The sequence below is a fragment of the Salvelinus sp. IW2-2015 genome, linkage group LG9 (genome assembly GCF_002910315.2).
Source record: "Salvelinus sp. IW2-2015 linkage group LG9, ASM291031v2, whole genome shotgun sequence".
Lineage (NCBI taxonomy): Eukaryota > Metazoa > Chordata > Actinopteri > Salmoniformes > Salmonidae > Salvelinus > Salvelinus sp. IW2-2015.
Window position 1 is genome coordinate 21,820,065 of NC_036849.1, and position 27,850 is coordinate 21,847,914.

The following is a 27,850-nucleotide window of genomic DNA, read 5'->3' on the forward strand; positions in this document are numbered from 1 at the left end:
CGGGATCTATTTGGAGTTGGAGGGTCCGTCATGATCTGGGACGGTGCGTCACAGCATCATCGGACTGAGCTTGTTGGCATCGCAGGCAATCTCAATGCTGTGCGTTACAGGGAAGACATCCTCCTCCCTCATGTGTTACCCTTCCTGCAGGCTCATCCTGACATGACCCTCCAGCATGACAGTGCCACAAGCCATACTGCTTGTTCTGTGCGTGATTTCCTGCAAGAGAGGAATGTCAGTGTTCTGCCATGGCCAGCGAAGAGCCCGGATCTCAATCCCATTGATCACATCTGGGACAAATTGGATCGGACGTTGAGGGCTAGGGCCATTCCCCCCAAAATGTCCGGGAACTTGCAGGTGCCTTGGTGGAAGAGTGGGGTAACATCTCACAGCAAGAACTGGCAAATCTGGTGCAGTCCATGAGGAGGAGATGCACTGCAGTACTTAATGCAGCTGGTGGCCACACCAGATACTGAATGTTACTTTTGATTTTGACCCCCCTTTGTTCAGGGACACATTATTCCATTTCTGTTAGTCACATGTCTGTGGAACTTGTTCAGTTTATGCCTCAGTTGTTGAATCTTGTTATGTTTATACAACTGTATACACCTGTTCTGAAAGGCCCCAGAGTCTGCAACACCACTAAGCAAGGAGAACAACAAAGCAAGCAGCACCATGAAGACCAAGGAGCTCTCCAAACATGTCAGGGGCAAAGTTGTGGAGAAGTACAGATCAGGGTCATCAGATCATCCCATGGGTCACCATTAAATCCATTATTAAAAAATGGAAAGAATATGGCACCACAACAAACCTGCCTAGAGAGGGCCGCCCACCAAAACTCACAAACCAGGCATGGAGGGCATTAAATCAGAGTGCGGAGATTGGAGTATTTGTCCATTGGGCCATTTTAAGCCGTACACTTCACAGAGCTGGGCATTACRGAAGAGTGGCCAAAAGAAAAAAAAGAAGCCATTGCTTAACTTCTCTAGGGTAGGGGGCAGCATTCAGAATTTTGGATGAAAAGCATGCCCAAATTAAACTGCCTGCTACTCGGGCCCAGAAGATATGATATGCATATAACTGGTAGTTTTGGATAGAAAACACTCTAAAGTTTCCAAAACTGTCAAAATAGTGTCTGTGAGTATAACAGAACTGATTTGGCAGGCGAAAACCTAAGAAAAATCCATTCAGGATTTTTTTGTAGTTTTTTTTTTAGTTTTCTATTCAATGCCATTACAGTTTCCATTGACTTAGGACTCAAATTGCAGTTCCTTTGCCTTCCACTAGATGTCAACAGTCTTTAGAAATTGTTTCAGGCTTGTATTCTGAAAAATGAGGGAATAAGAGCAGTCTGAATGAGTGGACCTGCCGTGTCACAGAGAAGAACACCATCCCAACCGTGAAGCACAGGGGTGGCAGCATCATGTTGTGGGGGTGCTTTGCTGCAGGAGGGACTGGTGCACTTCACAAAATAGATGGCATCATCAGGCAGGAAAATTATGTGGATATATTGAAGCAACATCTCAAGACATCAGTCAGGAAGTTAAAGCTTGGTCGCAAATGGGTCTTCCAAATGGACAATGACGCCAAGCATACTTCCAAAGTTGTGGCAAAATGGCTTAAGGACAACAAAGCCAAGGTATTGGAGTGGCCATCACAAAGCCCTGACCTCAATCCCATAGAACATTTGTGGGCAGAACTGAGAAAGCGTGTGCGAGCAAGGAGGCCTACAAACCTGACTCAGTTACACCAGCTCTGTCAGGAGGAATGGTCCAAAATTCAACAAACTTATTGTGGGAAGCTTGTGGAAGGCTACCCGAAACGTTTGACCCAAGATTAAATTGTTTAAGGCAATGCTACAAAATACTAATTGAGTGCATGTAAACTTCTGACCCATTGGGAATGTGATGAAAGAAATAAAAGCTGAAATAAAATCTCTCTCTACTATTATTCTGACATTTCACATTCTTAAAATAAAGTGGTGATCCTAACTGATTTAAGACAGGGAACTTTTACACGGATAAAATGTCGCTTTTACACGGATAAAAAACTGAGTTTAAATGTATTTGGCTAAGGTGTATGTAAACTTCCGACTTCAACTGTATGTAAAAGAACATCAAAAACAGTTTAGTCGTCCAGCTCTTCTTGGAAAGAGGAATCAGAAGCAGCCATTGTAATTATTTAGCTAGCCATCTCAGTCAGACAGTGCACGGTCACATAGCTACCGTGAACCTGTAGAAACTAGTAACCCCCGCGTTTGGAAAGGTCTGCCTTCAAAAGGTGGGAACACAATTGGACAAGGAAGTAGGGCTCCCGTCAGGGTGTAGTCTTTACAAAGTAAGGGAAAATTTGTCAACCTAAATATCCTGCAATGTCTCAACGATGTTCCTATGTCTCTATTGAACAAGGACAACCATATCTAATCGCTGCTAGCGAGCAATCGACGAAACACAAAGACCACAATAATTGCTATAAAACATGACTCCATTCATTTTTAGATCAGACAACGACAAAAATACCGCAATGGTGCATACTTATGTCTGAAACACCTCTCCTCACTCATAATTATGTAGGGAGACTAGGAAAACACCCCAAATAGTGTCTAGCACTGAAGTTTCCATTTAATATGTGGACTACCTGATTAGAGCCCCAGTTTAACCCAGAAGACCTAACACATGCACACTGCCCAGGGATTCATGCAATACCAGACTACTGTGTGACATGCCTCTGGGCCAAATCAACTAGGCCAGAGACACTAACAAAATGAGGATGTATTTGGTTGGAGTAAGTGAATTGGGTGGAAAGCCTGTATTGTGGACAGTATAAACTACTGAATGTTTTGTGCACTTTACTGTAACTACATCACATGTTCTAATTGATTAACGTTCAACTGTGAGAGTGCACTGTCTGGTGTGTGCATTAGGCCCAGTCCACAGTGTTGAACTGGTGAAGGTCATCTAGTCATCTGAAGCCAATGGAATATTTACACTGTACTGTAAAAACATCCAGACACTTGGCTAACAGCTCCCTGACCTGTTCAGACTGAAACACTTCCTGTAGGCATATATTGATGACAAGAAGTAATTTACTGTAGAAAAGTGTGTAAAATGTTCCCTAGCTGCAGGGAGCTAAATGTTTGCCATTCACACTGCATGGAGTCATTAATATCCTACATTACACTCATACAGGAGGGCCTAGTCAATCAGCTTTTGATCAGGCAGACTGAAGGAGACTCTCATTGGCATAAATTTTGCTCTGCCTCTGCTTTGGCTGTCTGTCAGGAAGATTGGGCTACAGGCCTAGCACTGCAGGTGCAGCACACCAGTGGCAATTTAGCTGGATCTGGTGAGTGAGTGAGTGAGTGAGAGAGAGCGAGCAAAGGGGAACAGGAAAAAGAGGGATGARGGAGAGAAAGAGGTTGTCTCTGGCACAAGGCTAAGAGCAGACACGCACAGAGAGGTCTTTAACCAGGCTAAGATGCCTGAGGGGCAACAACACAGAGCTGAGGAGATGTGGGGTAGCCTGCTAATATGGAGACAGATGAATGGGTGCAGGGTTAGCTAGCGAACCAAATCCCATATCACTCTGGCCTACACACTCGGAGAGAGAGAGAATAAAGAGACTAGGGAGAGGGATAATTACATTTTTAAAACAGCTCTCTCAGATACTGTGGTTTTGTTTCAATGCGGAGGTGCCTGGGGCCATGGAGAGATGGATGAAAGAGAGACCCCCCATTGGAGGAATGTAGGCTAGGCAGCAGGCACTGTGTCACTAGGCAGGCCAGGCAGCAGTGTGCTGCAGTTCAGTCACTGTGCCACTCACTGCCTCTCTCAAGGATACTTGGAGCAGTGCCCTGAATCTGCAGTCAGACAGACCGCTAACTAACACAGCCACAGTGTTCTCAATTAGGAATATACACCCTACATAGCAGGCACCTGTTCTCTCACCCCAGTCCATCCACAGCAGCCACCGACCCAATGGGGGACATCAGTAGGGCACAGCAGGCTCTTCATCCTCCTCCTCATCCTCATCTACCTCTGACGCCAGCAACTCTGAGTGTGCCAACTGCTAATCAAGCCTAATCTCACCACCGCCACAGCACAGACRCTGCGACAGCTCAGCTATTTCAAAACCAAGTATCAAGAAGCCAACCTGCGAGAAGCTAGGAAAGTGTCTGAAAACACAATAAACCTCCACTCAGTCAGCCAAGCGAGCTCAGAACTCACTCCACAGCCCTCAGAGCAGAACTGAGTCGCTGACTTTTGACCATGTTAAGAGGTTAATGATAAATCTAATGACAAATCCAGTACTAGGAAGCAATGGAAGCATAGCAGGAACAGGCTCATTCAGAGGCCTTGATAACACACAGCTGCTCCCACCACCAGTGAATGAACCAGAGACACCAGCAGCGCAGCACTGAAGGCCCCGGAGCCGTCAATCATAATTCATCCTACTGAGCCAAATTTGTTTCCCTTATGGAAGTACATTCACTAGGACTGACACTATAGACTGATGCATGGAGCTGCTGAGCTTATAAAGCACTCAGTCTGCACTGCAGCCAGCCAGCGAAGGGCAGGTCATAGTAACGTACAGGCCTCTCAGAGCTAGTTTGGCACGGTATACCGAAACTTCTGTACTTTTTCGATACTAGAACATGAAAAACGGTTCGGWACTAGAATTTGTGTTACTGTCGGTACTTCTGTCAAATGTTTCTCGGGTCGTCTACTGATTGAGAGAGGATCAAGTCTCTCAATCAGCGCAGATGTCCACTTATATCGCTAGATCACCGTGCCTGCTCCACTTACTCATTGCTAGCTCTAGCCTGTCAGGAGAAACCACTTAACTCACTGGGAGTCTGGGCTGCATCACCACTTATGCAGCACAGAAGTTAAAACTCTTGAATAATGCAACACTGCCGAAACTTAATTAATGTTCCCAAAACAATGTCCAATACAGGCTAGAACACTTTACAATGTAAGAAGATACCGGTAGCTTCCAGATTTGTAGGCTAACTCTCCTTGCTAGCTTACAGCTGAAGCTAACATCAATTCACTACCCTAGTACCTTGTTTATGCAAACCATAATTCAAATATTGCTGATTGACTAAAGCTTTTGGTGACATTCACTTCGTCCCCCCATGTCTCTCCCAGTCAAGATCATCTTTGCTCGAGCCTCGATTTGACTGTGTGAATGACATCATGGGTCTTAGAGACAATGTGCACTTCTATAAAAAGAAGAGATTGCTTCTTCCATGCAAATGTTGTTGATCAGTAAAATAAAATAAGTTCCAAATGGAAGGGAAACAGATAGTTTTTCCATCTGTTGCCTCATGAAATCACCCAAAACAAGCTAAATAACTCAATGCATGCACACTTCTCTCTCCTACCGAGACTGAAAAACAGCTTCTATCTCAAGGGCATCAGACTGTTAAACAGCCGTCACTAACACAGAGAGGCTGCTGCCCACATACAGACTTGAAATCATAAGCCACTTTAATAAATGGATCACTAGTCACTTTAATAATGCCACTTTAATAATGTTTAAATACCTTGCATTACTCATCTCATATGTATATACTGTATTTTATACCATATATTGTATCTTGCCTATGGCACTCGGTCATTGCTCATCCATATATGTACATATTCTTATTCCATCCCTTTACTTATATTTGTGTGTATTAGGTAGGTGTTGTGGAATTGTTAAGATTACTTGTTAGATATTGCAGCACTGTCGGAACTAGAAGCACAAGCATTTCGCTACACTCGTAATAACATCTGCTAACCATGTGTATGTGACCAATACAATTTGATTTATTGAATATGCATTCATCTGTATTGTGAATAGGCCTAGGCTATATCTTGATTTACCCAGTTTATTAATAGAGATTACAATGAAAATAAATTACCATTATGTTGCTATGTAGCTAGATTTTTTTTTTTTTTTTACCAAACATCAAATTGATTGTATAATTGATTCATTAATGCATACATTCAAAAATCTAAAAGTTTAAATTATTTTAAAATGTAAAATATTTGTCTGGATCATGTGCCATTATGTGACTGGCTAATACACCTTCTTATTTTGGTATCGTTTTGCTATCAAGTATCATAATGGTATCGAAAATCGTGATACTAAACCTGGTATCGGTATAGAAATCMAAATGATGGTATAGTGACAACACTACTCAGAGCATGGCCCTGGCTGCTGGCAGTGTGATTTAGAACTGAAGCTTTCAAGTTAGAAGACATTAATAACAGCCTGAGCAACATGCATCATCTTCTCTAAGCAGTGTATGATTAACTCCTGACCATCAGGTTAAAGCCACGGAGATCAAATCAAACGTTGTCACATGCACCGAACACAACAAGTGTAGACCTTACTGTGAAATGCTTACTTACAAGCCCTTAACCAACAGTGCAGTTCAAGAAGAGTAACACAATAACGAGGCTATATACAGGGGGTACCGGTACCGAGTCAGTGTGCGGGGGTACAGGTTAGTTGAGGTCATTTGTACATGTAGGTAGGGGTGAAGTGACTATGCAAACAGTGAGTAGCAGTAGTGTAAAACAAAGGCGAGGGGGGTGTCAATGCAAATCGTCCGGTTGGCCATTTGATTAATTGTTCAGCAGCTGTCTCTTATACACATCTAGATGTGTATGGGGGGGGTCATTGTAATAGTCCGATGGCCATTTGATTAATTGTTCAGCAGTCGTATGGCTTGGTGGTAGAAGCTGTTAAGGAGCCTTTGGCTCCGGTACCGCTTGTCGTGCGGTAGCAGAGAAAACAGTCTATGACTTGGGTGACTGGAATCTCTGACAATTTTATGGGCTTTCCTCTGACACCGTCTATTATATAGGTCCTGGATGGCAGGAAGCTTGGCCCCAGTGATGTACTGGGCAGTACGCACTACCCTCTGTAGCKTCTTACGGTCAGATGCCAAGCAGTTGCCATACCAGGTGGTGAAGCAACCGGTCAGGATGTTCGATGGTGTAGCTGTAGAACATTTTGAGGATCTGGGGACCCATGCCAAATCTTTTCAGTCTCCTGAGGGGGAAAAGATTTTGTCATGCACCTCTTCACGACTGTCTTGGTGTGCTTGGACCATTATAGTTCGTTGGTGATGTGGATACCAAGGAACTTGATACTCTCGACCCACTCCACTACAGCCCCATCGATGTTAATGGGGGCCTGTTTGGCCCGTCTTTTCCTGTAGTCCACGATCAGCTCCTTTGTATTGCTCACATTGAGGGAGAGGTTGTTGTCCTGGCACCATACTGCCAGTTAACTGACCTCCTCCCTATAGGCTGTCTCATCGTTGTCGGTGATCAGGCCTACCACTGTTATGTCGTTAGCAAACTTAATGATGGTGTTGGAGTCGTGTTTGGCCACGCAGATGTGGAACAGAGGCAGTGGTACAGCTGCTCACTCAGGCTGGAATTCATATGTATCCACCCTGATAAATAACAGTGGTTTACAACTAGCTGTCAACAGCCTTGCTACACCTCCCAGGGTTCTGTGATCTTGGCAGCTAAGCATGTCATGCCACTGTCAGATACAATCACTCAGCTCAGCCTTAGTAGTTGCCTATTGGAATTTGCAAATCTGCAAACAATGCAGATGCAAAGTTTGGTAAGCAAATGACGGCACAAACAGCAAACCGTCATTCTTTTACCAGACTTCGCATCTGTACTGTTCTTAAAGTAAATGTGTTTTTGTCAAATTTTTACTGGAAACTGTCAGAGTATGGTTTGTTTAACTTCGCAATCATTGGTTTTTGTTTGACATACTTTTTGAAGTACAAAATATGAGTCCCAGTGGAATTGCTGTGCAAAATTAAATATGATAACACTTGACCAGGCCTCCCACATCATCAGTATTATACAACAGATTGAACCTTTGACAGATATGGTAGCAGTACCTGGCTGCAGCCTGACCTCAGGCCAGTCAGTCTGTTTTCACAGATTAGGGAGCGGCTAATCTCGGCAGTTTAGCACAGGGGAGCCACTTAACTGGCGACTGTCACTCTTCCTCATGAGGTTGCCTTACTTCAATAACCAGCAGCGGCAGGCAAGCTGCTGCACGGTCATCACTATCTGGCCATGCTGCAAAAGGACAGTATGAAGATGCTTTTTACTTTACCCCAACCTCTAACCCAAAATTAAGAACAAATGGGGAAGCTCATGTTCTTGCTCATCAATTCTGAACATAGGCCTAGGAATTTTGTTCTTAGCAGCATGGTCATCTATTGATTACCCTACAGCCCATGTGGAGTCTACCCTCCAATGCCTTTCGGATTATCTCACCAGAAAAAAAACAATACCCTTTAGATTTCAATGGAGATGACAACCAGGGTAGAAAAAGAAACATGAGGCTATTTACTGGGACAACACACACCTATAGGCAGTAATGAGAAGAGACTGTAGGCCTATCTCTGTAAGAAATTAACAGGATTAGGCCACGGCGAGTGGTTTGTTTTCCTTTAGGCTGTAAACCTAGAGTACCACAACAGATCAAAGCTGGAATCAGAAGCGGGGGAAACTGCTACGGCCATACAACAAAGATGTCAGCCTAATTCAAACATCATTGCACGYGCAATAGAACAGCAGAGTACGTACAATTTTTTTWACCTTTATTTAACTAGGCAAGTCAGTTAAGAACAAATTCTTATTTACAATGACGGCCTATACCGGCCAAAAGCTAACCAGGATGACGCTGGGCCAATTATACGCCGCCCTATGGGACTCCTGATCACGGCCAGTTGTGATACAGCCCGGGTTCGAACCAGGGTCTGTAGTGACATCTCTAGCACTGTGATGCAGTGCCTTAGAGTGCTGCGCCACTCGGGAGCCCCCTATGATTATTWTTWTWTTTTTTTATTCACGATGCAGAATGATCCTCTGCCACGTTTCAAAAACAAACAAAAATGTGCCTGGGATGACCAGTGGCGCTGTTTCAACAATGCGGACCTCACCTTTAAGAGTTTGGATTAGTTCGGCACTAGAATTTTTGTTACATCTGTCAAATGTGTCTCACGTGATTGAGAGGATCAAGTCTGTATCAGTGCAGCCCCTTTATAGCCATTCAATGCTGTCTGAGCTGCATTACCTCCCCACTCACGCTGCACAGAAGTTAGCACACTTGAATAATGTAAAACGACAAGTAGAAATGTATCAACTTGATGGACATTGTTTTGATAACAGTAATGCAGGCTAGAACACTTTTACAATGCAAGACAAAATCGGTAGCTTCCAGCTTTAACTGTAGGCTAACTTTCCTTACAGCTACATTCACTACCCTAGTACTTTGTTTGTGATAATATGAAAACCATAAAACAAAATATTCTGATTTCAAAGCTGACGGTCACTAAAAACGTTATTAAATTCACGTTGTCTCCCTCACCACCAAAAACAAATTATCTTCATCTTCCTTTGCCTCCCGTCTCATTTTCACTATATTCAACAAAGGGCTTGCAGTTGACGTATAAAGCCTTCTGGTGGCCATGTTGGGAGACCACCGCATTAATTCTTCTGACAACAACAGCTGAGTGGCTACCCCAAACTGCATGATAACAGTGCCCAAAACTAGTTGATTCATCACCACGGTCATTTTATGTGCAGTGTTTGCCTGCTCTAAAAAGACAGGATTGTTTTTGTTTTTTAGATTACCCGCAATCATGAAACACCAAGGAGAGAAGACTTAAAAAAGTGAATAAACGTTTTTGCCCGTCAAGACCTGAACCTAGACAGCTGTCAGTCCAGTGTCTGCTCTGATCATTTCATCACTGGTAAGTCTGATTGATTTGTGAGTTTAGTTTAGCTGTTATGCTAACCAGGTGTTAACAACAAGACTAAGTTAGCCAACATAAGCTAACTAGATAGCTTGTAGTCTAGATATTAGCATGTGCCTCTTACATAGTCGGCGCATGAGTTTCAAGTTTTGGGGAAGCTCTTTTTTTCCACCATAAAAATGCACCTTTATAATAAAGCATTGCATTCATCTATCATCACATTTGCAGACTAATGTAAGTCTACTATTCCTAATGTGATGAGTAGATTGGATAGTCATAATTTAGGCTATTAATGAGCGCGTAGTGGCATAGGCCTATAGGCTATATCCGCTATGTTTCTTTCCTTTGCACAGGAAAAATGTGGCCTTTGATAAACACTTCATGCAATTCTACTACACTTTATATGACAAATCACAGAGTACCTAGGCCTACTCTGCTGACACTGACAACAGATCAATAAAAATKAGCTTTTCTTGAATGCAACCATGTAATCTATGCCTATGAAAAGGGGATTCACACATTTTACAATATGATGTCCATCTAACCTGGAGGAGGACATTATTGTCCAAAATAACTCGTGGCACTGACCCAATGATAATTTGTTGAAAACTTTATAAGGAGGGTAAATGTATGGACATTACAGCATAGGACAAATACCTCAATGGGATATGACAACCTGTTGTGTTGTTGACTATTGCTTGTTCCAGCCAAACAAAATATTTTATCTGTATATGACACTGAAACACTTAAATGAATTAAACACAACCAAACAATCAAGAGCCCTGATGGTACAGGTGACCTGAAGAAGTGATATTCTAACAGCAGGTGTGCTTTTTATTTGTTTATTCACTATAGGTTCACCACCTGACCTCTATCAAGACACCCTTGTCGACTGGATTCCCAMTGTGAAGATGAGCAATGCTGCAGCAGCCTCAGTTTCTAMTTCATCCTTTTCCAGATATGGAAGGAGACATCGCTCAGACAAAATGGTTGTCATATGCTGTGCCATTGTCAATCTGAATGATTCTGGTGTGCCATTTGAGGAGAGAACACATTCACCTTGTTGTCATGACAAGTTACCCCTTAAACTGTATGGATATATAAAATCTAATTTGGAATAACATGTAAAAKACTATTTATGATATCATAAACAGACTTACTTTAATAATAGGCTATATTGTTGTATGGGTAAAATTAAAAGTATTGTGTGTGTCATTTCTGCCTTGCCCCATTGAATAAAATGTATTTCTTATAGCCAAACTATATAATTATTTTGCAATTTAAACACATTTAGCATAGACAATGTAATTGTTGTGGTAGTCTTAGGCAAACCATCTTCATGGTTTCAACCATCTTCACCAACCTTCAAAARTATCTGGCATTGAACATGGTAGTAGTTGTGTGTATGTTTTAAACAAAGGATCCCATCAGCTCCTGCTTCCAGACATTGCACTGACAAGGGTTGGATTTGCACTGAACAATTTAATGTCAAGGTGTGTACAACGTCTAGTATAATAATTAGCCACATACACTGTCTACTGTTATTATTTTAGATACACCATGGTGCTAGTAGACATTAATTGCAAAACTGTGTTGTGACATRTGAATATATTTAGCATAGTTTTATCTAGGGTTGCACATTTTGGGGAATATTCAGAGGTGGAAAATGTCCAAGGGAATTAATGGAAATATATGCAAATTAATAGTAATAMCATTTAAATGTGGTTTTTGCATTTGCCATATCATATGGAGACAGAAATATAAACATTTTACCTTATCATAAGTAGACATAATTGCAAATGATTAAATCCTTCCAATAGAAATTTTTTAAAACTATTTAGTTACGAATTTAACTTTAATTAAATGATTTGACTCTTCACATGGGATGATTTCACTGAACAACAAAAGGGAATATTGAACGATCCCCAATGATCCATCTCATCTCCAAAAAAAACATTTAACATTACATCTGTAAAATGATAGTCTAGGACCTAAAGCTTTGGTTGTCTTCCTCTCAGGCTTCCATGTCTTCTTATGGAACATCCTCAATGTCCATCAGACTCTGAGGCCTCATCTTCACTGTCACTTTCCAACCTTGTTGAGGATGGCCCGTTGTCGGGCTCAAAAAGCCTCAAATTTGCCCGGGTGGCCACCAATTTTTCAACCCTTGTATTGGTCAGCCTGTTGCGTGCTTTGGTCTGTGTGTTCCAAACAAGGACCAGTTGCGCTCTGAGGCGGCTGATGTTGGTGGGATTTGGAGGATGATAGAGGCAACAGGGGAAAGAGCCTCAGATCCACAAAGTCCCTTCCACCAGGTGGCTGATGAGATATGTTGGCATGACAGCCATATTGCATCTCTATCCCAAAGCCCTTGCTTGGAAGTGTACTTTGCCAGACTGCCAAGAACCCTGCCCTCATCCAGGCGAAGGTGGCGAGACACTGTAGTGATGACACCATAGGCCTTGTTGATCTCTGCACCAGACAGGATGCTCTTGCCAGCATACTTGGGGTCCAACATGTACGCTGTGGCGTGTATGGGCTTCAGGCAGAAGTCTTCACGCTTTTTTTATGCATTTCAGAACTGCAGTTTCCTCTGCTTGGAGCAACAGTGAAGTGGGCAGGGCAGTGCGGATTTATTCTCTTACATCTGCAAGCAGAGTGTGAACATCAGACAGGATGGAATTGTCTCCCTCAATCCATGCAATKGCTACTGCTATAGGTTTCAGGAGTTTCGGGCTGCTTACCACTCTCCCCCAAAATACATCATCCAGGATAATCCTCTTGATGGTGTTGTCCATATCGGCAGACTGTGATATGGCCATTTCTTGGAGAGACTCCTTCCCCTCCAGGAGACTGTCAAACACGATGACAACACCACCCCAACAGATGTTGCTGGGCAGCTTCAATTTGGTGCTCTTATTCTTCTCACTTTGCATGGTGAGGTAGATTGCTGCTACAACTTGATGACCGTTCACATACCTAACCATTTCCTTGGCTCTCTTGTAGTGTATCCATTGTTTTCAGTGCCATGTCATCCTTGAGGAGCAGATTCAATGCATGAGCAGCACAGACAATGGGTGTGATGTGAGGGTAGGACTCCTCCACTTTAGACCAAGCAGCCTTCATGTTTGCAGCATTGTCTGTCACTAGTGGTCCAAGGTAATTGATGACTGCCTTCAGCTCATCTGCAATGTAGAGACCGGTGTGTCTGTTGTCCCTTTTGTCTGTGCTCTTGTAGAATACTGGTTGTGTGGTGGAGATGATGTAGTTAATCCTTGCCCACGAACATTCGACCACCCATCAGAGATGATTGCAATACAGTCTGCTTTCTCTATGATTTGCGTGACCTTCATTTGAACTCTGTTGAACTCTGCATCCAGCAAATGAGTAGATAAAGCATGTCTGGTTGGAGGGGTGTATGCTGGGCGAAGAACATTCCGAAATTTCTTCCAATACACATTGCGTGTGAGCATCAGAGGTGAACCAGTTGCATACACAGCTCAAGCAAGACATTCATCAGCATTTCTGATTCCAGGAGGACCATGAGCTGTTGCTACCGATAAGGTGTCTGATTCATCATTTTCACCTCGAATAGAAGTAGAGGGACTTTTGTCAGAGGTTGTTGTGAGTGCTGAGGGAACTTTATGCACTTGGCCAGATGATTCTGCATCTTTGTTGCATTCTTCACATATGATTTGGCACAGTATTTGCAATTGTACCAGCCTTTCCTTCTACATTAGCTGCAGTGAAATGTCTCCACAACATCAGATAGTGCTCGTGGTATTTTCCTGTAAAGATTAGGAAAAAATGAGTAAAAAAAACACAAATAGAATTCCATGTACAGATAAATAGTTATGCAGTTAGATTAACCTTTTCTCAATACAGGGGGTGCTGTTTCCACTTTGGAAAATATCGTCTCCAAATTAAACTGCCTCATACTAAATTCTTGCTCGTACAATATGCATATTATTATTACTATTGGATAGAAAACAATCTCTAGTTTCTAAAACCGTTTGAATTATGTCTGTGGGTGAACCAGAACTCTTTCTACAGCGAAAATCATGACAGGACATGCGAAGGTCAGAAAAATAGTCTCTGTTCTCAGATCAGTTTAAAGCCTGTGTGTGCCCTATGGATCGAAATGAACTGCACCCGCCTTCCCCTGGATGTCAGTAACCAATGAGAAGTGGAATGGAGTCTCTACGTATTTCTCAGAGTTTATAAAAGGCAATGGAGTGACATGTACGTTCTTTTGGACGCTCGCCAAGGCGCAAGAGAGGACATCAGAATGGCATGTTGAATAGCTCTTGTTATCGGGCTAAGATATATCCGTCTGTGATTTAATTCGATATAGGTGTTAGAAACATCGTAACGAAGTTATTTGAAACCGATTTATATCAGTTTATGCGAGTATATGCTATTTTCGGAATTTTCGTAGTATTGCGTTTGAGGATTTGGACATGTGTGTGCCACGTAGCTAATGTTAGCTGCTAGTTCCGAAGTTGAAGTGGACGTTTTACAACAAAGCAACGATTATTTTGGACAAAGGACACCTTGCCCAAGATTCTGATGGAAGCTCGTCCAAAAGTAAGAGCTATTTATGATTTTATTCCGTATTTATGTGGAAAAATGTAAACGCATTTTTCGGCCATTATTGCGGCACTAGTCTGGCTGTAACGCACACTGTATGTCTAGTAACGTTAATTTTAAAAATCTAAATCAGCGGTTGCATTAATAACCAATGCATTTCATTAGCTGTCCAACCTGTATTTTTTTAGTCAATCTAATCGATAAATAATCGTAAACTTAGGTGCCCTTCCAAGATGGCGCTGGCCAGAATGCATGCCATGTTTTGACTGATTACATAGCATAACCACGATTTGTGATGCTAAATATGCACATTTTCGAACAAACTCTATATGCATTGTGAATATGATGTTACAGGACTGTCATCTGAAGAATTCTGAGAAGGTTAGTGAAAAATAATATATTTTGGTGGTGATAACGTTATCGCGCTTTTTGCCTTGAATCAATGCTGGGTGATGTTAGCTCATGTGGTATGCTAATATAACGATATATTGTGTTTGCTGTAAAACACTTAGAAAATCTGAAATATTGTCTGGATTCACAAGATCTGTGTATTTAATTGCTGTACGCTGTGTATTTTAAGAAATGTTTTATGATGATTAATTAGGTAATACACGTTGCTCTCTGTAGTTATTCTAGTCGCTTTGGTGAGTTTGTGTGATAGTGGCTGCAATGGTAAACTATGATTTATACCTGAAAAATGCACATTTTTCTAAAAACATATGCTATACCATAAATATGTTATCAGACTGTCATCTTATGAAGTTGTTTCTTGGTTAGTGGCTATATATATCTTTATTTAGTCGAATTAGTGATAGCTACTGATGGAGTAAAAACTGGTGGAGTAAAAAAAGTGGTGTCTTTTGCTAACGTGGTTAGCTAATAGATTTACATAGTGTCTTCCCTGTAAAACATTTAAAAAATCAGAATGAGGCTGGATTCACAAGATGTTGGTCTTTCATTTGCTGTATGCTGTGTATTTTCAGAAATGTTTTAGGATGAGTATTTTGGTAATTGACGTCGGTCTCTTGATTATTCCGGCTGCTTCCAATGTCATTTCAGATTGCAGCTGCAATGTAGAACTGTGATTTATACCTGAAATATGCACATTTTTCTAAAAAAACATATGCTATACCATAAATATGTTATCAGACTGCATCTTATGAAGTTGTTTCTTGGTTATTTGGCTATATATATCTTTATTTAGTCGAAATTGTGATAGCTGCCCATGCAGGAAAAAAATGGTGGAGAAAAAAGAGTTGTGTCTTTTGCTAAATCGGGTTAGCTAATAGATTTACATATTGTGTCTTCCCTGTAAAACATTTTAAAAATCAGAAATGATGGCTGGATTCACAAGATCTGTATCTTTCATCTGGTGTCTTGGACTTGTGATTTAATGATATTTAGATGCTAGTATTTACTTGTGACGCTATGCTAGGCTATGCTAGTCAGCTTTTTTACTGTGGGGGGTGCTCCCGGATCCGGGATGAGTACCAAGTAAAAGTTAAACTCCTTTGTAAGATACATGTTTTAAAATGAAACATGTATGGAAACAGGTGAATTAACACTCCTCAGTTAGCAGGCTCAAGCAAGCTAAAAACCACATGGTGGCAAAAACTAACTAGCAGAAATGGTTAACAAGTTAGAAATGATTTAAAACGCACTTTGCCGTAGGCTACTATTTACTAGTTAACAAAATAATTATGTATGTCATATAAAATATATTCACCCCACCCAGTATTGTAATCAAGACTTACCAGAAAGCATGTAGTCCTTGGCTCACAGACAGTGTAGTAGTGTGGGCTCACTAGCATCTCATTAGTGTGCAAGATCTTGAGAATCAGCTGTACATGTGATGGAAGAGTGCACTGCACATATGACGGAAGAATGCACTGTGCATGCAGAGGGTTGCAATTCCATTGAATTGGGGTAGTTTAACCAAAATAAGCCTAGAATTGCCTTGTGTATCCCACAAAGAAGGTTCACTGTTATAAGCTAACTTTTTGATGAATTTAAGCAAAATTCCTGGGCTTAACTTCCCATGGAAAATTTCTGGAAAATTTGCAACCCTAGTTTTATCTTAGAATGGTATATTTCACCAGATGTGTTGGCGGGTGGTCAATTTGAAAGGCTCTACAATGCGAGCATTATATTTGTCAATAAAAATGGGCAAAAGTCAAGTATGAGCACATGTGCGAGTTTGGGTTAGAAAAATGCTGCAGTAGCTGTTTTCAAAGTATTTCTGTCGTTTTTCATAGCTGCTAACTACACAAATAAATTGGAATCCTATATCCAATCTCGCGCAGCAACACTGCCTGTCAAGGAAGCCGTGGGCAATGAGTGAAGTGCTGATAGATAAAATTTTGGAGGTGCTACGTACAGGCATAAAAGTTAGTCTAATTTACTCGAAAGTCAACAAAGTGAGACTGTTGTTTTTCAACGTTGGTTTGAGTCTGCTGCTTCAACTGATAGTCAGATCCCAAATCACAGACACAGGTTTTAATTTTTTCACAGACACGTGAGAGGACTCGAGTGGCCCATTACCACGTCAACCTCCCGACTTAAAGGGGCAGCTGAACATATTGTCTCTGATATTTTCATTAAAAGACAAGTCAAAAAGAAAAAGTATGAAATTGAGCAATATACCACATTACTTCTTACTAATACATTTCTTGTTTTAGAAACATTACAAACCATGGTCATCCGTTTTGTGTTGTTTTTCTTTTATGTAATGTAATTATGTCCCAAAAATATTTTGGCTGGTAAAAAATCTGAGTGACTGGTAGATCTTTTTTTWAATTTATCTACCTTCCACAGTGGCTGGTGGACCAAAAAGTTAATTTTAGGCCCTGATCAGTATCATAGTGAACATTCTGGTATCGTGACAACACTGATATGAATGGTTAGTGAGATCAAGCAGATATTAAATATGTATTATATGTGGTGGACTTGTCATTGACTAGCCTACTGTTTTCCCATTGGGACTCCAATACATTCTGTTATTTGAACTTAAGACCATGAAACCAGTCTGACCAAACTTACCAGTTTGGTTGACTCATGAGCTGTCTAAAGAACACAATAAATATTGCTCAGTGCAGAACATAGGCTAGGCCTAGGCTACTCCTCACCCTTTGTTCTATTGCATTTGTCGTTGTAATGTTCCTCTGCCCCTCTTACATTTAAACTCAGCATTTAGCCTACAGTGCAAAATAATTGTAGATTGCGAGACATTTTTTGTCAAGCTTTGATAAAAATCATGAACTTTTTTACATTCCTTCAGATTCTGCAGAATGACAACTATCAAACACATTAAATTTATGAGAATGAAAAAAAATCAATCATAGTGACCTTGAGTGACCAAGCAGAGACGACACTAAAGACTTTTTGAAGATAGTCATAAAGGTGAATGATTGGCAAACATTTCAAAGGTCAGTGAAGCATAGTAAGTCTCTCCAGACTTCACTCAATCAACTCCCTCTTTACAGCTCTGAAATACACTGAGAATACACTGAGAATACAGAGATTCACAACATGTATATTTCTTATTCCTCAAACACACTTCCCTCTGCTCTTAAGGGAATATTCATGACTGTTTGGACTTGGAGGACTGTAGTTGAGAATAATAGACATTAGAGATTGATTGACAGATACTAGGAAATGCAGAGGAAAGTTGAATGGTCTGGATCAGTCAGGTGTTTGTTCTGAAAGACAGAGAAAAAGTGTTTTTCCCAAAGCCAGACCTTCCTCCCTGCGGGACTCAGTTGTGACAGGTCTTAATTGGGCCTGGGCGGTATACCGTATATCGGGCTATTTGGGAMAAGCCATGAGATGATTTTTACATACCGTCAATATCGTCAAAACAATTTCCTGGATTTTTAAAAATAGATTTCAATATTTGTATTTACCTGCAGTCGACTTGTGTAATACTTTAGGAGATAAAGCAGGTTGCCAAGAGTGCGCAAAGTTGTCATCAAGGCAAAAGGTGGCTACTTTGAAGAATCTTAAATATAAAATATATTTTGATTTGTTTAACCATGTTTGGGTTACTACATGATTCCATGTGTTATTTCATAGTTTGTGTCTTCACTATTATTCTACATTGTAGAAAACAGTAAAAATAAAGAAAACCCCTTGAATGAGAAGGTAATATATATATATATATTTGCCACTGCTTGACAAAAACATTTTTGGTCGGCAAACAGGCGATCGACCAAACAGTCGACTAAATGTTGTCAGCCCTGATCACAACTTTGTTCATTTGCACAATTTTTCTCAATAACTCTCGCTTGTAAATGTCCACACTCAAAGAAAATAACATTCGGTACCTACTAGATATACTTGTATAACTTTATGATCTGGATTTGCAATAAGGTTTGTTTGTTGTCGCTCGTTAGCATTTAGGTAACAGTGTCAATGTGAGTTCACTATTAGTTTGTGATAATTTTGTTAGCATTTTGGTAAGAGGCCCAACAAGCTTTTCTTGCGTTTTTAGCGCCCCCTTTTGCGCTATGCCGTAAATCCCAGTATGAGAGAAAGATGATATGACAATATAAAAATCTGGATACCACTCAAGCCTAGTCCTGATCTCTTCCAACCCGTTAGTGGAAATCTTGGATGTTTCTGTAGTCGTTCCTAAGACTGTTCATAAATGATTCAATAGTAGGGTTCCAAATAAACAACCACTGCAGGTACACATTTAATTTCTCTTAAAATCAGGACATACAAATGTACATTTACATTTTAGTCATTTAGCAGGAGCTCTTATCCAGAGCGATTTACAGTAGTGAGAGCATACAATTTTTTTTAAAATAATTTTTAACCCCTTTTCTCCCCAAATTCCGTGGTATCCAATCGCTAGTAATTACTATCTTGTCTCATCGCTACAACTCCCGTACGGGCTCGGGAAAGACGAAGGTCGAAAGTCATGCGTCCTCCGAAGCACAACCCAACCAAGCCGCACTGCTTCTTAACACAGCGCGCCTCCAACCCGGAAGCCAGCCGCACCAATGTGTCGGAGGAAACACCGTGCACCCGCCCCCCTCGGTTAGCACGCACTGCGCCCGGCCCGCCACAGGAGTCGCTGGAGCGCGATGAGACAAGGATATCCCTACCGGCCAAACCCTCCCTAACCCGGACGACGCTAAGCCAATTGTGCGTCGCCCCACGGATCTCCCGGTCGCGGCCGGCTGCGACACAGCCTGGGCGCGAACCCAGACTCTGGTGACGCAGCATAGCAATGCGAAGCAGTGCTCTAGACCACTGCGCCACCCGGGAGGCCCAGAGCATACATTTTCATACTGGTCCCGTGGGAATCAAACCCACAACCCTGGCGTTGCAAGCACCATGCTCTACCAACTGAGCCACAGCAAATGTTGTTTCCTTTCCCCCAATCTAATCAACACACTTCATTAGTAGACTTGCTGCACAAACCTGCACTTCTACAGTATGTCAGCTTAATGGAAATGGCCATGGCCAAACTGAACTATAGACCACAGACTTGATGTTGACTCCTAAACGTCACAAACACCAGCTAGCATTAGCCTCAGGCCACGCAGCTAGAGGTGTGCCTTACTCCATAGTCCCAGGCACTGACCTGAGCACCCAACACAGCATCTAGCCTGTGCACCTCGGCCAAGATGGGGATTATAGCCTGGCCGAAACACAGCATCTAGCCAGTACACCAATGTCAAGATGGGGATTATAGCCTGTCCGAAACACAGCATCTTGCCAGTACACCAATGTCAAGATGGGGACTAGATATCCCTGCTGGACATCACACTCATTACCGTATGTCACCGTTGTCATACTTATTTATTTACCCAGAAGTAGGTCAGTGCTGACTCTGCATTAGGTGATGGGCCTAGTACTCTGTTTGACAAAAAAATTATATATGTTTTTCTACTGTACTTGACATCATGAATCCAGAAATATCAAGCCCGTTCTGTGAAAGAACACCATCTAAGCCTAAATTACTGACAATGGCGCTCTGAGGCCTGTGTGAGGTGGGGATAAAGAGGACAGCTGTATGCCAGCTGCATTTTATCATGGCACACATTGTTTGAAATGCTAATTGCCTGGGGATCATGGCACAGTGCTTCTTTATACTGCCAGATGCTTATCTTGGTGCTGTACCAAGCTTAGGGACGTCACACCCACACCGGCCGGCCAGCTCACTGGCAGGAATAGGAGTGGACTGAGCTGACCCTGATCTTAAGGTAAAGACAGATAAGTACACTGAGTATACCAAACATTAGGAACACCTTCCTAATATTGAGTTGCACCCTCCCCTTTTGCAGTCAGAACAGCATCAATTCATCTGGGCATGGACTCTACAAGGTGTCAAAAGAGTTCTACAGGGATACTGGCCCATGTTGACTCCAATGCTTCCCACAGTTGTGTCAAGTTCACTAGATGTCATTTGGGTGGTGAACCTTTGAACTGTTAAATGTGAAAAACCCAGCAGCGTTGCAGTTCTTGACACAAACCGGTGCGCATGGCATCTACTACTGTACCCCGTTCAAAAAGCACTTCAATATTTGTTCTTGCCCCTTCACCCTCTGAATGGCACACATACACAATCCATATCTCAAATTTCTCAAGGCTTAAAATCTTTATTTAACCGGTCTCCTCCCCTTCATCTACACTGATTGAAGTGGATTTAACAAATGACATCAATAAGGGATCATAGCTTTCACCTGGATTAACCTGGTCAGTCAATGTCATGGAAATTGTTGTTAAATGTTTTTTTACACTCTGTGTTTATACACTAGTTAACATCAGAATTATGGGTAATATATTATTGTAGCTCATGTATGATATATGTTATTCTGGTCACTAGACCTAGGCCAGGCCTATAAGCCCTATGGATCACACAGGAACAGACTAAATTACAGTATGACTGTCTGGAATTGGCAAGTCTAACAGGTACACAATAATAACAGACAACCATGGGAGTGGCACGGAGGAAACTGTTACATAAGATCAGGCCAGGCTGCTCTCTCTTCTGTTCCACAGCCTCACCCACAGAACCAGTCAGCCCTGAGCCCTGCAGGCCTGGCGAGAGAACTGGGGCTAGCGGAGCTGCACCCTGCCAGGGAGATAATGACAAACTGTCATCCTAATGGCAACACTAGACAGACAGAGACCTGCTAATGGYTGTCTAGTGTCACCTAACCTGTATAGCACAGTTCACACCTACGCCCAGCTATTCACAATGGATTTGAGATTGCCGCATCTGGCACAGGACTTGATATCCATACCAGAGTCAGGCCAATGGCAGAGGATTGAAATGCCACTGACTGTGTAGTCCATTGCTGAGCAAAACATAAGCCGTGTGTGGATTTTCACTAAAGCTGTGGTATTAAAATGATCTGAACAAGTATTATTGACTCATTTGGCTGACAACAATAACATACAATGAGGTATTGCCCTTAGTCATTCATTGCTTCCGTTGGTTAGGCCTATGTGGTTTCCAATGTCACTGATGTCAATGTGACTTATAACAATGACCCATCTTTCTCTATGGTATGAAATGACTAGCCTTGTCCTACAGTGTGTGAGCCTTTTCTAAAGGAACGACGTATTGTTTAATGTGAGCTTCATGAACACATTTTCAACATAATACACTTCAAGGCAGGGCAGAAGGTGTATTTCGCCCTGTGGTATTCATTGCGATAACTTAGGCCTAACTTCTTCAGGAGTTGGCAGATCAGAAATATTTTGAATAGCTGTGTCTCTTATTCGAGGGCTTGACAACTTCACTAAATGCAGTCCAGTACGAGCATTGAAAGAACTCCAGCATATGAAAAATAATGCCTGAAGGCAGGTTGCTTGTTATCATTACAGAGGCTCTTTGAGAGTTTATTTACAGTCGGAGTGCTACCTGAACTGCCCAAATCACACCATCAAGGAGGTAGACGATTGAACGTGCGTAGATGTAAATGACATGGAAATTTAGACTGGTTTAGTTTTCTGATAAGCTGGTGTCCAGAGAAAGTGAGTAGGCTGATTGTAAAGCTCAGCCTGTACTTCAAAGAACACACATTGACTTTCTAAAATAGACTGTCATTTATTAATGTAGCCTAGCTAAGACGTGCTTCTAAATTCTGATGCATTAGCAGAATCACAGCAATAAGCTGGTATTCTATGGAACGTTGAACATGGACAAGTGTTCGAAAGTAGGCTACACTGTGGACAGGGGTTAAAGATAACGAGTTCAAAGCTATCCAGTGTGTTTTGAAAAGAGGAAAATCACATGCCAAGAGGTCTCAGCTTGACTCAACAGGGAAAAGGACTTTGTTGAGTGAGTTTCCGATGTGGCAGTCATTGTTTCCCCAGAGCTTTACCTCCTAACAGCAGCTATCCCAGTTGACCCTGACCCCACCAACATTCACAGCAAAAACATGGAGAGGATGAAGTGACCCTGTGGTAAACATTCCCTCTGTCTTTTCCTCTCTCTCACACACACAGTTATCACCAACAACACTTGCACTTATTTACCATTGTTCCCATGGAGGCCACCTGCTGTTTTAGGTCAAGGAAGTTGTTTACACTGCATCTTAGAAACATTTATAATAAAGCAAATTCTCTCTGAATTGTTGTCTTCGCTTTTTCCATTGCCTTTGAGGTAAGCCTATACTCCACCAGGGAATGGAGAGGGGAGAGCGCAAACAGTGGTGTGTGAATGCACGCGTACTTTGTGTGTGTGTGTGTTATCCCAGTTTAGGAATAGCCATGCACAGCTCCAGTCACAGAGGAGGTGTGTGATCAGGTGGTCTAGCAGGCTCCTGTAATTAACAACCTCAGCCAGATCCAGCCAGGCATGACCAGAAAATAAACATGCAGCCGCTCTCACACTCAACATGACATACATGCTAACTGGGCACAAATCCAACAGAAATAAGCTCCAGTGAAAATGGACTCTGCAGAATGCCTTTTCAAGTACAGCACTTTTAGGGCAAATGGACCAGGAGCTATTCCTGGCCTTGTGAATGRCCATAGCCTAGTGATGTCATGCTATGATACTGGGCTTAAATCAAACTTGAGTTAAGCTGAATCAACATGGATAGGGGTAATGGTTTCAGGATGTCCCTGACATTTAGAAGAACCTTTAATATCAGTCTTATCTTGATATTAAAAACATTGTAAGTTGCATGTTTTATCTTTCGGTAAGAACGAAGGGAGTGCAGTGACATTTGCCTGTGTTCTTTCGTAAGTGTGTGTCTGAGTTCTCATAAAAAAAGATGCCTTTTGAACATGAAAATAACAACCACATCGTTTTGTAAGCTTTCAACATAATTTATAGCAGCACGCATCATAGTGAGCAGTGAGCAATAAAAATAAAAAAAATAGGCCAACCTAAACTCCCTGCTGTGTAAAGCAGCACCTTATCACTCATCCCCACTTCCTGTCCACATAGGGAAATGCCAGAACCAGACCAGGAGGAAATCCTTCCTTTGCGGCAAACACCGACTGCAGGAGGGGGATGGCCATTGAACATCAATAAGGAGGGCCAGCTATCAGCTACTGCAAACAGACCTACTACTTACTGTCTATTATCTATCCTGTTTCAGAGTCACTTTACCCCTACCTATATGTACATACACTACATGACTGAAAGTATGTGGACACCTACTTGTCGAATATCTCATTCCAAAATCATGGGCATTAATATGGAGTTGGTCCCCCCTTTGCTGCTATAACGGCCTCCACTCTTCTGGGAAGGCTTTCCACTAGATGTTGAAACATTGCTGCGGGGACTTGCTTCCAGTCAGCCACAAGAGCATTAATGAGGTTGGGCGATTAGGCCTGGCTCACAGCCGACATTTCAATTCATCACAAAGGTGTTCATTGGGGTTGAGGTCAGGGCTCTGTACATGCCAATCAAGTTCTTCGACACCGATCTCGACAAACCATTTCTGTATGGACCTCGCTTTGTGCACGGGGGTATTGTCATGCTGAAATAGGAAAGGGCCTTCCCCAAATTGTTGGCACAAAGCTGGAAGCACAGAATCGTCTAGAATGTCATTGTACGTTGTAGCGTTAAGATTTCCCTTCACTGGARCTAAGGGGCCTAGCCCGAACCATGAAAAACAGCCCCAGACCATCAGTTGGCACTTTGCATTGGGGCAAGTAGCCTTCTACTGGCATCCGCCAAACTCAGATTTGTCCGTCGGACTGCCAGATGATGAAGCGTGATTCATCACTCCTGAGAACGTGTTTCCATTGCTCCAGAGTCCAATGGCAGCAAGCTTTACACCACTCCAGCCGACGCTTTGCATTTCACATGGTGATCTTAGGCTTGTGAGCAGCTGCTCGACCATGGAAACCCATTTCATGAAGCTCTCGACAAACAGTTATTGTGCTGACATTGCTTCCAGAGGCAGTTTGGAACTCGGTAGTGAGTGTTGCAACCAAGGACAGACAATTTTAACATGCTATGTGCTTCAGTGCTCCCGTTCTGTGAGCCTACCACTTCACGGCTGAGCCATTGTTGCTCCTAGACGTTTCCATTTCACAATAACACTTACAGTTGACCGGGGCAGCTCAAGCAGGGCAGAAATTTGTTGGAAAGGTGGCATCCTATGACTGTGCCTCGTTGAAAGTCACTGAGCTCTTCAGTAAGGCTATTCTACTGCAAAGGTTTGTCTATGGAGATTGCATGGCTGTGTGCTCAATTTCATACCCCTGTCAGCAATGGGTGTGGCTGAAATAGCCGAGTCCAATAATTTGAAGAGGTGTTATTACCTGGTACTCCCTGTATATAGTCACGTTATTACCTGGTACTCCCTGTATATAGCCACGTTATTACCTGGTACTCCCTGTATATAGCCACGTTATTACCTGGCACTCCCTGTATATAGTCACGTTATTACCCGGTACTCCCTGTATATAGCCATGTTATTACCTGGCACTCCCTGTATATAGCCATGTTATTACCTGGCACTCCCTGTACATAGCCATGTTATTACCTGGCACTCCCTGTACATAGCCATGTTTGTATTTTTTTTACTTGTTATCATTATTTGTTATTCACATAATGTATTTACTCCTTTGTTGTAACTTTATCTTTGCATTGTTAGAAAAGGACCCGTAACTAAGCATTTCACTGTGACAAATAACATTTGATTTGCCTTATCTTTACCCACACATGAGGACAAGTAAAACAGAAGTAACAGACTGCCTCGGCCCACTGTTGACCTCTATCTTGACCATACAAGTCTTGACATTGAATCTGCAGTGTCAGCAGGAAAGTACCCTGATATGCAGAAAGTGTAGCGGTAGCCCATTRCCCATTTCTGCACTACTTCAGCAATTGTAAACAGTGGTTGTGAGATGGAGATTCGTACACAGACGTACACAGGCGCGTACACAGTGTAAAGTGGTTGACAGGTAGGGCCTAAATGACAGGGGGTTCATCCCAGATATAGGGGTTATACAAGTCAGCGAGCCTGTTATAAGGATTCAAACAAGGTGAGTAAATTTCAATGGTCCAACTAGCGTAGGCGTGAAGTGGCTAGCTAGGTAGCGGGTGCGCGCTAATAGCGTTTCAATTGGTGACGTCACTCACKCTGAGCCTTGTAGTAGTTGTTTCCCTTGTTCTGCAAGGACCGTGGCTTTTGTGGAGTGATAGGTAACGATGCTTCGTGGGAGCTGATGTGTGCGGAGGGTCCCAGGTAGGGGCGAAGAGAGGGCCGGAAGATATGTTACACTAACATACTGCTTCAAAGTCAGCTTCATGAAAACACCATACTGTAATGAAACAGCAGGGAGCAGGTCTCGAACCCTCGACCTTCTAGCCCKWAGTCGGGCGCGCTATCGACTGTGCCGGAAAAGCATGCTCGTGCGACAGAGTCGATTTCCGCGCTTATAAACCCAGGGTCGTTACAATACGAAGACAGTGGGAGTCGTTTTTTCCCTTCCTAATAAGCAATATTGGCAAACAGCCCTTGTCTGCCATGAATGTTAAATACAATTCTATTTTAACTTACTCTGCAAAATGTCCGTGGGTTGGTTCTTAATTTTGACAAAATATCAACAGGAAATTATTATTAAATGCAGTTATCTGTTTGTGACAATCAAGATTTGTTTGCGCAACACCTAAGGCACGTGCACATGACAGAAGTACAGGCACACAAATCGAAGTCTTACAGGTGTTTAGTTGACATGGTTATGTGCTCGATGGCAGTACCTGCACTCCAAAAACGCAGGTATATAATTGATATTTTATCTCAAATTTTGAGTACTAGAAGGACCAACCGGTAGAGTAAGTTTAAATGTACTTGTATCCAGCATTCTGGCTTGTAATGAACGTTTTTGCAGTACTTAATTTCAGGCTGTGGCTACAAACAACGCCTATTTTGTTAGTGTAAGCTAGCGATTTAAGTTACATTCTAGTAAGTTAGACAGTGACTATGTTAGCTAGCAAGCCCTTGAAGGACGAAGTTGATAGTTAACAATAGCAGCCAACTTGCATAACAAAACTGGCCATCTAGTTAATACCAGTGATATTAAGCTAAGTACCCTGTTAGCACAAAGCTAGGTGGCTAAAGGTAATGCGTTGGTTTTTGAAAACCTGCCTGCTGTGCTGCTGACTGGCATGCTAATCAGTTAATTTAGCTAGCCGTTCTACAATGACATTGTGGCTTTGCTAGCTAGACAGACGCGCTAGCCACAAGTAATGGCTTGGTTTAACGTTAGCGTTTATATCAGCGTGACGACAAATCAATATATTCGACGTTGTAAAAAACATTGGACTCGAAAGGTATGCACGCATGTTGCTGGCTACAGAGCCAGCTAACGTTAGTTAGCTTGCTTGGAGGCAGGTACCATCAATAACCAAGCAAGCGAGCCACTGCTCGGTGCTGCAGCAAAGCTCGTTGACGTTTCACTCACCTAACAGTGACCGGAGGTGCTTCAGTCGGGTCAATACATCCTTCTTTGGGTCCAGAACTTTCTGTGTAGATTTCTTGACGTCTCCATGGCCCCTTCGAGTGAACATTCCGCTGTAAAACGCAATCTGCAATTAGCTACGTCTTTTTTAACATGCAGTCAGCCTATGATTTGACAGTGCCACTTTCCTCACCACCGCTCTGTTCTTGCTCGGCAAACATACGTTTCGCCGCTAGTCACCTCCCTTTTCGTGGTTTTGTAAACACGGAAGCGCAGCTCGTTGCGTGGCCACGCCCCCTGTTGGACGTAACCAGCAAGCACTTGTCCAATGCTTACAATTTTTCACAGAAATGTAATGTCACTGGCTCTGATATGATTATTAAAGTCAGATTCTGTAGTTTCGACAGCCTGACATAGCCGCTTTTGTTTGGTCAACTAAACTGAGGCGAGAGATGGGAGTTGGAGAAATGCACCACTCGAATTCATTGACAGTCATAATCTTCAGGGCACTTAGCACCACAATACATACTAAATAAATACTAAACACAAAGCATAGTGACTTTATAAAAACAACTGGCTAGT

The 27,850-nt window shown here is 42.3% G+C and overlaps 1 protein-coding gene across 1 annotated transcript in view; it reads right to left on the reverse strand.

Annotated features, from left to right (window-relative positions):
* The window catches only part of LOC111969029 (ral GTPase-activating protein subunit alpha-2-like), a 196,638-nt gene extending 169,134 nt beyond the window's left edge, over positions 1–27,504 (reverse strand). Inside the window, 1 exon segment of the mRNA XM_070445286.1 lies at positions 27,272–27,504. Within this exon segment, the coding sequence (XP_070301387.1) occupies positions 27,272–27,377 (106 nt within the window). The 5' untranslated portion in view covers positions 27,378–27,504.
* Positions 27,505–27,850: the final 346 nt, after the last annotated feature.